Source organism: Mauremys reevesii, linkage group 8 (assembly GCF_016161935.1).
Source record: "Mauremys reevesii isolate NIE-2019 linkage group 8, ASM1616193v1, whole genome shotgun sequence".
Taxonomy (NCBI): domain Eukaryota; kingdom Metazoa; phylum Chordata; order Testudines; family Geoemydidae; genus Mauremys; species Mauremys reevesii.
Genome location: NC_052630.1, coordinates 81,366,601 through 81,380,644, shown reverse-complemented (window position 1 = coordinate 81,380,644; position 14,044 = coordinate 81,366,601). Strand labels below are relative to the sequence as shown.

Sequence of the window (14,044 nt, the reverse complement as noted above, 5' to 3'; positions counted from 1 at the left end):
CATGGCGGTGGTGGCTGCAGCCCTCCGCCATCGTCGGATACACGTCTACCCGTATCTCGACGACTGGCTGGTCCGTGGGACGTCCCAACAGCAGGTGTCGCAGCACATGTCTGTGGTCACAGGCCTCTTTCACAGGCTAGGCCTTATGATCAACACCAAGAAGTCTACCTTGACTCCAACGCAGAGGATAGAATTCATCGGCGCGGTCCTGGACTCCAATCTTGCCAGAGCCTGCCTCCCTCTGCCTCGGTTCCAGACCATGGCTTCGATGATTCGAAGCTTCCAACTTCCCGACAACGTCGGTGCGCACCTGCCTCAGCCTGCTAGGCCACATGGCCTCGTGCATTTTCGTGACCCTGTATGCGAAGCTCCGGCTTCAAACTTTTCAAACATGGCTCGCATCCGTATACCGCCCGCACAGGGACACTATAGACACGGTGGTCACGATCCTGGGATCAGCCCTCGACTCCCTCAACTGGTGGTTAGACCCAGTGGTAGTGTGTGCCGGAGTCCCGTTCCACCCTCCCCAACCCTCCATTGCGCTGACCACAGACGCCTCGGCCTTGGGGTGGGGTGCGCACCTCGACAGTCTACACACTCAGGGCCGCTGGTCACCCCACGAGCTGGCCTTGCATATCAATGTCAGGGAACTGAGAGCGGTTCGCCTGGCGTGCCAGACATTTTGAACCCATCTCCAAGGATGCTGCGTGTCCGTCTTCACAGACATCACGACAACGGTGTTCTACATAAACAAGCAGGGAGGGGCGCGCTCCCCCCTGCTTTGCAAGGAAGCAATGCAACTGTGGGACTTCTGCATAGCCCACTCCATACATTTAGTGGCATCGTTTCTCCCGGGAGTACAGAACACACTGGCAGACCATCTCAGCAGGTCATTCCTATCTCACAAGTGGTCGATTCGTCCTGATGTCATTCACACAGTTTTCCAGAGGTGGGGCTTTCCCCAAATAGACCTCTTTGCCTCCAAGGAGAACAGGAAATGCCACTCGTTCTGCTCTTACCAGGGACACTCTCAGCGCTCCCTTTCAGACGCATTTCTGCTCCCGTGGACGAGTCACCTGTTGTATGCCTTCCCTCCGTTCCCCCTCATACACAGAGTGCTGCTCAAGCTCCGGAGGGACAGGGCCCACCTTATTCTCATTGCTCCGGCGTGGCCGAGACAGCACTGGTACACCCTGCTGTTCGACCTCTCAGTGGCAGATCCCATTCCCCTCCCATTATGGCCGGCTCTCATAATGCAGGACTTCGGCAGGCTTCACCACCCGGACCTGCAGTCCCTTCACCTCACAGCTTGGCTCCTGCGTGGTTGACCCAAGCGGAGCGCAACTGTTCTGCTGCAGTACAGCAGGTGCTGCTAGGGAGCAGGAAACCTTCCACTCGGTCGACTTACCTCGCCAAGTGGAAGCTTTTCGCCCTATGGTGCGCTCACAGCGACCTCAATCCTCTCCTGGTGTCTATTCCAAAGATATTGGACTACCTCTGGTCCCTCAAGGAGCAAGGCCTCGCGGTCTCCTCCTTGAAGGTGCACCTGGCGGCCAATTCGGCCTTCAGGCCCAGCGTAGGGGGACGTTCTATTTTTTCTAATCAGATGGTTTCCCGCTTCCTTAAGGGGCTAGAACGATTGTACCCACAGGTACGGCGTCCAACCCCTACCTGGGATTTAAACTTGGTCTTAGCCAAGCTTATGGGTCTCCTCTATATTTGTCCTGGAAAACGGCCTTCCTCGTCGCTATAACTTCGGCGAGGCAAGTCTCTGAGCTTCGCGCCCTAATGGCTGACCCGCCGTATACGGTCTTCCACAAGGACAAAGTGCAGCTTCGGCCACACCCCTCCTTCCTCCCTAAGGTGGTGTCCGCTTTTCATGTAAACCAGGACATCTTCCTCCCGGTTTTCTTCCCGAAACCGCACGCATCACGCCAGGAACAGCAGCTTCATAGCCTGGACATTCGTAGGGCTCTAGCTTTTTATATAGAGCGAACGAAACCCTTTCGGCGTTTGCCCCAGCTCTTTGTGGCAGTAGCGGACCACATGAAGGGCATGCCAGTCTCTTCCCAGCGGATCTCGTCTTGGGTGACATCCTGTATCAAGACATGCTACGAGCTGGCTCAGGTTCAGGCTAGCCATCTCATCGCTCACTCTACAAGAGCACAAGCCTCTTCTGCCGCCTTCCTGGCCCATGTCCCCATCCAGGAAATCTGTCGGGCGGCTACCTGGTCTTCTGTTCACACCTTTGCTTCCCACTACGCATTGGTGCAACAATCCAGAGACGATGCAGCCTTTGGCTCAGCAGTCTTACATTCTGCCACGTCTCACTCCGACCCCACCGCCTAGGTAAGGCTTGGGAATCACCTAACTGGAATGCATATGAGCAATCACTCGAAGAAGAAAAGATGGTTACTCACCGTTGTAACTGTTGTTCTTCGAGATGTGTTGCTCATATCCATTCCAGACCCGCCCTCCTTCCCCACTGTCGGAGTAGCCGGCAAGAAGGAACTGAGGAGCGGACGGGTCGGCAGGGGTATATATCTGGCGCTATAGCGGCGCCACTCCAGGGGGTGCCCAGCCGACCCACTGAGTGTTGCTAGGGTAAAAATCTTCCGATGAGCGTGCACGCGGCGCGCACACACCTAACTGGAATGGATATGAGCAACACATCTCGAAGAACAACAGTTACAACGGTGAGTAACCGTCTTTTCCCTACCTCCTAAGGGTGTGGGGAGGATAAGTTTGTTAATGTTTATAAAATGCTGAATTCCTCAGAAGGAAGGTGCTCTCAAAGAATTATGTCCACAAGTTCAGTTGCATGCTGCTTTGTTGCCTGGGAGTCTTGCTCTCTTGGTTTGAGGAAAAGCTCTTTGATTAATGTCATTACAAGTAATCAGGACACAGAGAAATTGAATGTAGTGGGGGGAACAGTGGCCTTCTTGCATAGCAACAGCACATTGCTCTGCTACATGAACATAAGAACGGCCATAATGGGTCAGACCAAAGGTCCATCTAGCCCAGTATTCTGTCTTCCACAGTGGCCAATGTCAGGTGGCACAGAGGGAACAGAACAGGTAATCAAGTGATCCGTCCCCTGTCGCCCATTCCTGGCAAACAGAGGCTAGGGACAACCATCTCTGCCCATCCTGGTTAATAGCCGGTGATGGACCTATCCTCCATGAATTTATCTAGTTCTTTTTCTAACCCTGGTATAGTCTTGGCCTTCACAGCATCCTCTGGCAAAGAGTTCAGCAGGTGGACTGTGCATTGTGTGAAGAAATACTTCCTTTTGTTTGTTTTAATTGCCTAGTTCTTATGTTATCAGAAGAAATAAATAATACTTCCTTATTTACTTTCTCCACATCAGTCATGATTTTATAGACCTCTTTCATATCACCCATTCGTTATCTCTTTTCTAAGCTGAAAAGTCCCAATCTTTTTAATCTCTCCTCATACCCCTAATAATTTTCTTTGCCCTTTTCTGAACCTTTTCCAAGTCCAATATATATTTTTTGAGGCAGGGCAACCATATCTGCACACAGTATTCAAGATGTGGGTGTACCATGGATTTATATAGAGGCAATATGGTATTTTCTATCTTATTATTTATCTCTTCCTTAAAATTTCCCAACATTCTGTTTGCTTTTTTGTCTGCTGCTGCACATTGAGTGGATGTTTTCAGAGAACTATTCACAATGACTCCAAGATCTCTTTCTTGAGTGGTAACAGCAAATTTAGACCCCATCATTGTATGAGTATAGTTGGGATTATGCTTTCCAATGTGCATTACTTTGCATTTATCTACATTGAATTTCATCTGCCATTTTGTTGCCCAGTCATCCAGTTTTGTGAGATCCTTTTGTAGCTCTTTGCAGTCTGCTTTGGACTGAACTATCTTGAGTAGTTTTGTATCTTCTACAAATGTTTCCACCTCACTCTTTATCCTTTTGTCCGGATCATTTATGAATATGTTGAGTAGTACTGGACTCAGCGCCAACCCATGGAGGACACTACTCTTTATCTCGCTCCATTCTGAAAACTGACCATTTATTCCTATCTTTTGTTTCCTACCTTTTAACCAGTTACTGATCCATGAGAGGATCTTCCCTCTTATCCCATGGTAGCTTACTTTGCTTTAGAGCCTTTGGTGACGGACCTTGTTAAAGGATTTCTTGAAAATCTAAGAGTCCTGTGGCACCTTATAGACTAACAGACGTTTTGGAGCATGAGCTTTCGTGGGTGAATACCCACTTCGTCAGATGCCCACTTCGTATTCACCCACGAAAGCTCATGCTCCAAAATGTCTGTTAGTCTATAAGGTGCCACAGGACTCTTTGCTGCTTTTACAGATCCAGACTAACACGGCTACCTCTCTGATACTTGAAAATCTAAGTACACTATATCCACTGGATTCCCCCTTGTCCACATGTTTGTTGACACCCTCAAAGAATTCTAGTAGATTGGTGCAGCATGATTTCCCTTTACAAAAACCATGTTGACTCTTCCCCAACAAATGATGTTCATCTGTGAGTCTGACAATTCTGTTCTTTACTATAGTTTCAACCAATTTACCCGGTACTGAAGTCAGGCTTTCTGTCCTGTAATTGCCTTGAGAAAGATGTTGGCGCTTCACTTGTTGGGCTGCTGGAGAGGAGGCACAAGACACTGGTATGCTTTTTATCTCAGGGGAAACAAGGTGATGGCTGGAACAGCCTACTCCTACAGCATTTCTGCCATCTGAGTAGAAGCAGTGAAGCCAAAGGTGACACTTCCCCCTTGGATGAAAGGTTCTACAGTAGCTGTCTTGATCTGACAGGGAAGGATCAGTGAAGAAGAATCAATTAAAAAGGTAGCCATGGACTGATCACTCAGTAAGCTGTTAATGCAATATGGATCCTTTCTCCTACAGGTCACTGTTTCATGGTTCAGTGCTGACAAAAGTCACAACAATGACCTAAAGTCAAACAAATAACAATGTTGTCTTCTGTGAAAATCTTCTCTGCATAATGAAGATATGGGAACATACCTACTTGGAAACAGTTTCATTTTTATTTTCTGCATCCTTCAAGGGGATGTTTTTCTTAAAAGCTGCTTATTTCATTTAGTTGAGGATCTGATAAATTACAAAATATTGGCCAGATAGAAATTACAGCTGTGAAAACTGCATAGTAATAATCTCTTCCTGACATTCTATTTCTGCCTATTTTCTTTGCTTGATTTTTCAAAAATTATAAAAATCAATGTTTTTTGCAGCTGATAAGAACAATTTTGAAGGGGAGGATAGAAATCTGGAATCTTTATATATATATATATATATATATATATATATATATATATATATATATATATATATATATACCATTTTTAAAAAATCATACAATTCAGCAACTACCTTTTTAATTTGGCTTAAAAGATATATTTATAGCATGCATGTTTTAGCAAAGATTTAAGAGATTTCAGGACCTGTAGGCTGCCTCTTTGCCTGTTACATTCTGATGTACCTGAAATCTTTGCACTAAAAGACTTTGGTCATTTAATGGCGATGGTTCTAAACTTTGATACAAAACTTCTGTGTCTCACCTCATCCATCCATCCATCCTTTCAGGACCTCCATAAGGCGTTTCAAACATTGCAGCTCTAAACTCTTCCTCTCACAGACAAGAAGCCTATCAAAATTCCGTTCTAGCCTTCTTTATTTGGCATAGAGCTGTCCAGTGCTACAATGAAATGCAGGCTTCCCCTCCCCCCAAAAAAGTGGCATTCAAAAAGGAATAAAATTAGCTTCTTGCTACTGAATTAATCTAACTGACCTTAAAGCCTGAGAAATGAAGTCCAGCTGATGATTTATGAGTGCAGCCTGGTGGCTAAATTTAGTCTCATTCTTGTGGAAAAAAGCCTTGTTTGGGGTAATTCTCTGGAATGGCTCGAGGAGCCTCTTTCTACAGCTGCTGCTAACTGTTCAGCATATTTTACATTTAAAGATGAGGAATTGGACAGACAAGAGATTTGACTGAATCTGTTACTTCTCTAACACCATCAAGAACATCACCTGTGAGTCCTTTCCACCACCCCACGAAGGGTGGTTTTATGATTAAGAAAGAGACAGTCTAAGGAGTCAGGGGCTCTGGTTTTTTTTCCTCTGACAGACGTGCCTGGGTGAGTTCAGTCAAGAATCTTACCCTCTCTGTGCCTCCGTTGCCTTGTCAATAATGCAGCAGGAATAATTACCAACTTTACTGCACTCTTGTGAGGCTGACTCTCAAGAATATCTGCAGAGCTTCTGAGATCACCTGATGGAAGGCAGTATAGAAGTGCTAAGTGCTGTTTTTATTATGATGAAGGTAGGACAGCTGTTGCAACTTTCCTCCGAAAACCACTAGTTCAGGTTCCATTTATCTGTGTGTGTTTCTGTTAATTGCTGGATCTCTGAGGGTCCTCAGATCTTTATCATCAGGAACCCAGCTATGGCAACACAGAGGGATCCCTAGCTGTGCTGGCATTGGCTGCTGCCCCCGGCTATCCTCTGTGAAATTGCACTAGGAGTTAATGCTATCTCAGGACTTTCCACCCTACTTATGTACTCGCCTGAGGGCCGGACTGGGCAGGCATGCATATAATGTGGCTCTCTCCCCACATCCCTAGCCCCACACACTTGTAGGGGGAAAGTGACTGTGTGTTTGTGGTGGAAAGCGTCCCACATAACCCCTTGCCTTAACTTTGCCATGGAAAATTGGTCTCCACTGTACTGCTTCCATTAAGTAGAGGGAACACATGGGCCATTCTTTTGTATAGTGGTTGGCTACAACATATGTATTAGGGAATTGTTAGAAAATGTGATTGCTTGCTTTGTTCTCGAATCCCACCTTTTGCATAATAGTAACTGAGTCCACACTTTTTTGTAATGAGATGTATAATACATTTCTCGATACTCATCCATAAAATACACTGATAAATGGCGCCAAGCTGCTTTAAAACCTGAACATGTCTTACAGATGAGGAAAAAGATCTGAGGAAGAGCTCTGTGAAGCTCAAAAGCCTGTCTGTTCTACCAACAGAAGTTGGTCCAATAAAAGATATTACCTCACCCCCCTTGTCTCTCTCAGATGAATAAAAGACATTTTTTAAAAAACTGTATATTGTGACTACTAGTGTAAGTGGTTAATTATAAGGTGATTATACTTCTGCTGGTATTATTAAATCTTAATATCTCTCTGATTTCAGTGGATGTAAGTCGATTTCAGTGGAAGAAATTACTACAAAAAAGTGAACATAGCAAATTAGCAGGGAACGGGGTTGCTGTAACTGTGAGGGAGTTGAGGATAGAGGGGAATTAGAGAAGCAGGAAGATGCAAAGTACGGAGACAGAAAATCTGAGCCATCAACATTCTGAACAATTGGCTCAAAGAGCAGGACACTAAAATAGACTGCAACACATTGCAAGGCTGAATTCAAAGAGCTTTGCTAGTATGCCTGCATTGCTTCAGCAGATGAAAACACAAGTCCTGACAATGCAGCTGGTGTGTGTGGGTGACTTGATGCATGTAGCCCTTTGCCACATGTTACGATTTTGTATATTTAACAGAGAAAGCAAAACTTTCAGTGCCAGCTACCAGAAACAACAATAATATTCATGGCTGTCATGTAGCCAGAGGGTTATATTTCAATCATGCTAAATTTGACTCTTCATAACCAATGTAAAGCACCTTAAGCAATGAGATTGCAGTATGCAAATGAACTGAAGTCCTCAGCATGGTTATTAGCTGACTTATCTCTGATGTCACAATCCCCGCTCCAACAAAGGTCTCTTCATAGCTATCCTGAAAGCAGACTGTTGGTTGGAAAATAGCTAGTTTTCCATGTCTCTCTCTAATGAAGATACCTTAACAAAAACATGGAGGAGCACAGAGAGACATTTTGTAAATCACTTTAATATAAACATGTTTTCCTTTTAAAAAAATTGTGATATTACTCAACAATATTAAACTTGAGGGACAGCGAGAGTGCCGAGAGGAATTAGCGTTTCACTGGATTGCCAATGGTTGCTGAGGAGAGAGACTGAATTTTGCTGCTGAGGACATCTTGACAAGATGGTGAATTATTATGACATTCTAGGAGTGCAAAGAAATGCCTCTGCAGATGACATTAAAAAGGCATACCGAAAACTGGCATTGAAGGTGCACCCTGATAAAAACCCAGAGAACAGAGAGGCAGCAGAGAGGAAATTCATACAAGTCTCTAAGGCATATGAGATTTTATCTGATGCCAAAAAACGGGATGTCTATGACATGTCTAGTGAAGGAGGTATAAGTGAAAAAGACAGAAGAGGTAGAGGTGAAGGTGGAGGGAAAGGTAGAGGTAGAGAGAGAGGCAGGGGTGGGAGTCACTTTGATTCTGAATTCCCATTCAGTAGCCCCCACACAGATGTGTTGAGAGGAATGGACTCCTTTACAGTGAAACTCTGGGATGATCTACTTGATGGAATTTCTGGCATTCAGCGAGGACTCCATGGAAGAAGAAGCAGAAGTGGTGAAGGATATTCTGTCTCTATTGCTGGAGTGTCTCCTATTTCAGGGACTGGATTTACTTCATTTGGTTCCCAGCGAGTTGGGGGCTGCTCTTCATCCTCCATCACGTCACTGAACAAGAGTGGGAAAGGCCACTTCAAATCAGTCATAACAACCAGCAAAATAGTTAATGGCATCAAAATCACTACAAAGAGAATTGTGATGAATGGAGAAGAAAGAGTAGACACCATTATTGACCGTTAACATACTCAACAATTGGTAAGAGGCAGCTACTATACTTGGATAATGAGATATTGAAAACACACATTTATCAGAAATATTAAATGATGACAAGCTTCATATGAGGGATTAATCAGAGTAATGAGGCTGTGGGGGAAGTTTCAACCAAAATCTACTTTTGATTTGCTGCAGCCTAATTGAAAATATTTATAAACAGTTCTTCCAAAGTTATTGTGTGTGGGTGCCATAGACTGGTCAGTTAATTCTTGGGCTATCATTAATGCATATATTTTGTCTATAAAATTGTTGTGAATTCTCTGTGAACTTTGCATTCATTAATAGTTGTCCAAAGTGAAGAATGATCAGAGTTCAGGCCAATCAATACTTACACTAGCATGAATCTTATGTTTTTCCTTTTGTCTGAATTGTGAACCGAATGGCTAATATGCTCTGAAGTTGACATTCTTTGTTCACTTCAGTTAGTAAGGAAAAATGTGTAGTACTGGAATATGTAAATACAAAATAACATTGCATTTCTGGTGGGTCGTTTTCTTGCTTCACCTAAATGCTGGCAGCTCAGTACATTTTGATAACTAGCTATGTATATTTATATTACTGTATAGGCAAATAGCAATGAATATAGGGAGTGAACTGGGTCTACGTTATTTGCTAACAAATTCTAAATCAGTAAATGCTGTTGTTTTTGTGGAAAAAAGAACATAAAACAGTGTAGGCAAACTGTGTAAAGCTATAAACTTCTCTGGGACTTGCTGACGTCAGAAAGCACTCCAGCTACACCATGTGATGCCAGAAAGGTATTGCTCTTTACACTTTGATGCATGTATAGAGCCTTGTAGGTGTAGCTTGCGTTCAGTGTTTTGTGCCACACAGTATCATTGCAGTCAGTGCTTAATTTGTAATGAAAGAGGTGCCAGGGCTCAAGCAATTTATTTACATTCATAACTGATGCAGCAAGCCCAGAGGTGCTGGGGCTATGAATTGCCAAGCCTAAAGGTGCTGGGGCCCAGCCCTGGCAAGCCTTGGCACAAATTAAGCACTGCCTGCAGGATTGTGAGGGGAAGGATGGTCTTGTGATGAAAGCACAGGACTGGGACACAAGGGATGTGGATTCTGTTCCTGGCTCTGTGACCTTAGAGAAGTCACTTAGAGGCAAATTTTTAAAAGTGGCCTCAGATTTTGGGGTGGGATTTTCAAAAACGCCACAGTGACATACACTCTAAATAGACAGGGCAGACAAAGCAAGGGAGAAAGGAAATATTATCTTCTTTTAAAAAGCTGGGAACTGCGGCACAGAGAGATCAAGTGACTTGCCAAAGATCATACAAAACCATCTATGGCAGAGCTGAGACTTGAACTCAGATCTTCTGCACCACAGGTCACTGCATTAGCCATAAGACCACCCTTCCTGCTGTACCTAATAATTAAAACATTTACCAGCATCTGTGAATTTGAAACAAATAACTTGAAAAAATTTCAAATGTGCATGCTTCTAGTTACACACCTGAATAAATAGTGTGATTTCTAGAGGTGCTGAAGTCAATAGATGCTGCAGGGGGTGAGCACTTTTGAAAATCGGCCCATCAGCATATGTCGTCATTTGTTTACAGCTTATGAAAAAATAGAGCATAGTATTTCTGGTTTTCATGAATGATCCTCTTTAGTAAACTCTTGTCTGTTGAGAATAGTTTTGTAATCTTTTAGATGTGTACGTTTCCCTTAATTACTTGTTAATTCTTTTTCTAGGAAATTGACGGCAAATCATTGCTACTGATGACAAGAAATGATGTATTGACTGGACTTGCATTAAAACTGGGGCCAGCTCTGAAAATCTATGAATATCACGTAAAACCTCTACAGACACAACATCTAAAGAACAATTCTTTATAGCGAATGGTCTAATTGGGGTCCTGTTGTGCCTCCAATAACAATAAATAAGCAATTTGGTTTCATGTAATGGAACTTTGTAAAGAGAGAATATATGTCTTAAGAATTTAAACCAAATGGAAATTATATATATCCTATTGGATAGATTTGGCAATATACTGTACTATGACTGAACTGAGAAGGATGGTGTGGATTTTCACATGGTACATAATGATTTTCTCCTCCAGCTCCCTAAACAGAATACATTGAGATGATAAAGTCAGATTCTGAACAAAAAGTGAAGAAAGTGAGTTCTTCATTTCTAAGCCAAACAAGAGGTTAATTTTCAAGAATTACTTAAAGTACTCTTAAAAGTTTACATATATTTGAGGAGAGGAAGCAAAAGTAGATTCTGATTTATGTCAAATATCTACTGAAGTTACTGCTCCTTGTAACTGTGCGACTGGATTGGGATTTGCCAACTCACCCCTTTTTGCAAAGGGTCCTATTTTTGACCTTATTAAGGTTTATTTGTGGTATATTGCAATGTTTAAAGCTGTATGTACAATTAACATAGCACCTTCTATAGCAGAAGGCCTTCCTAAGAGGTGAAGGTTGTTTGTGTATTTTTGGTGGTCATATTTTCAGCTTGTTTTCACCCAGTTTTATTCACAGTTCTAAGTAAGGTATACTTGTTTTTAAACAGCGTGTGTTGCTTTATAAAACAAAAATAAAGTTCATTTTATTATTTTAATTTATAAAAATTTCTTACAAATTTTGAAGAACATTGTATAAAGAGTAGAATTCTGCAGTTTTTTAAAAAAATATTGTATTTCATGGTGTTGCAATGAATAATGTTGATGATTTATTTGATTTATGGTTTAAATATTTGTTTCCAAAAATGTGAAAGAAGTTGTCTTGTTACCATAGATCTCTGTTAAAAGAGAGTCTCGTTCAATCTGTTTGTACTAGTTCCCAGTTTAATTGGCTACTGGCTACCGCAATAAAGCATTGCTTATGTTTTGATTCCGTTTACTTCAAAGCTATCTGTTCTCTCTATATTTTCTTCGTTGTGGTATAGTAGGGATCACATTTCTTTTTCTCCATCCAGCCAACAGTAGGGGTCAGGAGACTTCTTACTGTTCAGTGTTGTAGTATTTATTTAATGTTTGTGCTTTCTTATCTGTCCATCCATACTTTTGGATCAGATGTGCAGCTGGCATAGCTCCATTGACATCTAAGTAATCAGACATAGAGATATTCTTTCTTACTCTCTAAGGATAAAATACTTACATAGGTAACTATTTCCTTCTGTTTTGATGTTCCCAGTGAGGATTTATGAAAAGTGGAGCTCAATAAGCAAGGGACGCTGAGGATTTTTTGCCTTTCCTTACTGGGATTGTCTTTAAGAGGAAGGGGAAACTGTAGAAGTAGTGAACTGAGATGAAGGGGGGAAGATGACGCATATGTACCACAGTTTTTTAAAATTGCATGTCTATGTATTAATGGATTTGATTCTCTTTCCTCTCACTGACATGATTATTTATTGATTAACAGTGTAGAGAGGTCAATTTTAAAGTTCCCACAAAGGTCCTTTGTTCCACTTTACTTCTCTTAAACCCAGTTTATGCAGTGCAGATACTTCATGCTGGCCCTCCGCAGAAGGGTGAATTTCACCCTGAGCCCCCATGACCATTCTAGACACCTTCCAAAAGTATAAGACAGCTACCATCCCTGCTACAAAGAGTTCTCTGAGCATCTCATAAAGTCTAGGACACTCCCTGAACCCACAGTGTGAGATACAGCACAGACGAGGTGAAGTAGAGGAGGTAGAGCAAGGAGAAGACACTAATGGCAGTGTGGTGGGAAACGAGGAGGAGGAGAGTGATGTGGTGGGAGGAGATTGTGAGGAAGACGTTGCATGGCTGGGAAGAAGGTGAGGGGGAGTGGAGGAGGAAGGAGGTACCTGTCAGCCAAGTTGGAGGAAGGCTGGGGCACAGGAGAGAAGGGATAGAATTCTGTGGAAGACAGCAGGAAACAGATGTTCATAATCCAGCGACGATGGTGCCCCAGACCTAGACCACGGTAAGGCTGGGAAGGGGTGTGGAATGGTCACCGCTTTGACTCCAGGAGAGTTACTCCTCATTTACGCCAATAAAAATGAAAGGGGAATCAGGCCCTGCATATTTAGTTATATCTGGGCTGTTGGCTAAACTCATATGATGTGCATAACTGCGTGGCTTGCAACCCGACTGTATTACATTTATATTTGGATCTTGAGACTCTGAGAATGTGCTGTATGAACCAAGCTTTTAAACTAACAGATCACTTTCTATCCCTCATCCTGTATTCACTGCAGAGATTGGGCTATGGGAGCAGGGAAGTACTTACTCTCTCTGCAGCTAACATCACCAGTGGTGAGGCAAAGATGATGAAATATCAACTTTGCTGGGCAGGCCATTGCGTATGGATGGCTGATATTCGTCTTCCGAAGCAAGTCTTCTTTTCTCAACTTAGTCATGGTAAGAGGACCTGCGGGGGACAGAGGACATGCTACAAGGACACCCTGAAAGTATATCTTAAGAAGGGAAGCATTGACCCCACAAATTGGGAAGAGCTGGCTGACCATAAACTAGAGTGGCATTGCATCATACATCAAGCCTCAGCCCGTTCTGAAGAGAATCACCTTTCTCAAGAGGCTGAGAAATGGCAGAGGAGGAAGGAAAGTGTACAGCATCCCAGCCAGAAGTTGTGCTCTCTCCAAGCAACCTTCTTTCACATGTGGAATAACTTGTAGAGCACAGATTGGACTTCTCAGCCATCTTAAGTCTCATCAATGACATTTTCCCCTCAGCAGACATGATCCTCGTGTCAAGGGATAGCCAGCGATGATGATATAATTACATTAATCATGATTTTATATCTGTATAAATCCGTGATTAATGTAATTCTGTTCTACACATATAAAAAGAATCATGCAGGTTTGTTAGTTAAAATTAAGGGCTCACTCCAAAGTGGGAAGTGAAAATGTCCACAGTGCAATGATGTTAGCCTGTCCATAATTGCTTTGCAGTTGTCCTTGCCATGTTTTAGTAAGACAATAACCCTTTGTCTTTATCAGGCCTTTATAATAAAGCATGCAAGCTTTTCAAGGGCCAGCTGAAATGACTTGGATTCAAAACCAGATGCATTTAATTTCTGTTCCTCTTTTAATAAGCACTGCTAACTGTCTCATACAAGCCGGGACCTAATGGAAAGCATGAAAGAAGATTTGGCGGGAGAATGTACAGTATAGAAGCAAGTTTGCTACTGTCCATGGTTTTTACTGTGTTTCTGTCTCTTCCTGTTAGCATTGGAGTTTTTTGTGCTATCATAGTTTTTACACAACAGTTCATTCTGTGTTTGTTTTGTTA

General features: G+C 42.9%; 1 protein-coding gene across 8 annotated transcripts in view; it reads left to right on the top strand.

The window, feature by feature from the left end:
* The window catches only part of SAMD13 (sterile alpha motif domain containing 13), a 53,039-nt gene extending 42,317 nt beyond the window's left edge, over positions 1 to 10,722 (top strand). For 7 of the 8 annotated variants that reach the window (XM_039483129.1, XM_039483126.1, XM_039483127.1 and 4 more), the window contains one exon: positions 10,512 to 10,722. In XM_039483129.1, the coding sequence (XP_039339063.1) occupies positions 10,512 to 10,655 (144 nt within the window). In that variant the 3' untranslated portion in view covers positions 10,656 to 10,722. Of the gene's footprint in view, positions 1 to 7,268; positions 8,787 to 10,511 lie in introns of those variants that run through there. The other variant, XM_039483124.1, reaches the window with a different exon arrangement.
* The last annotated feature ends 3,322 nt before the right edge of the window (positions 10,723 to 14,044 follow it).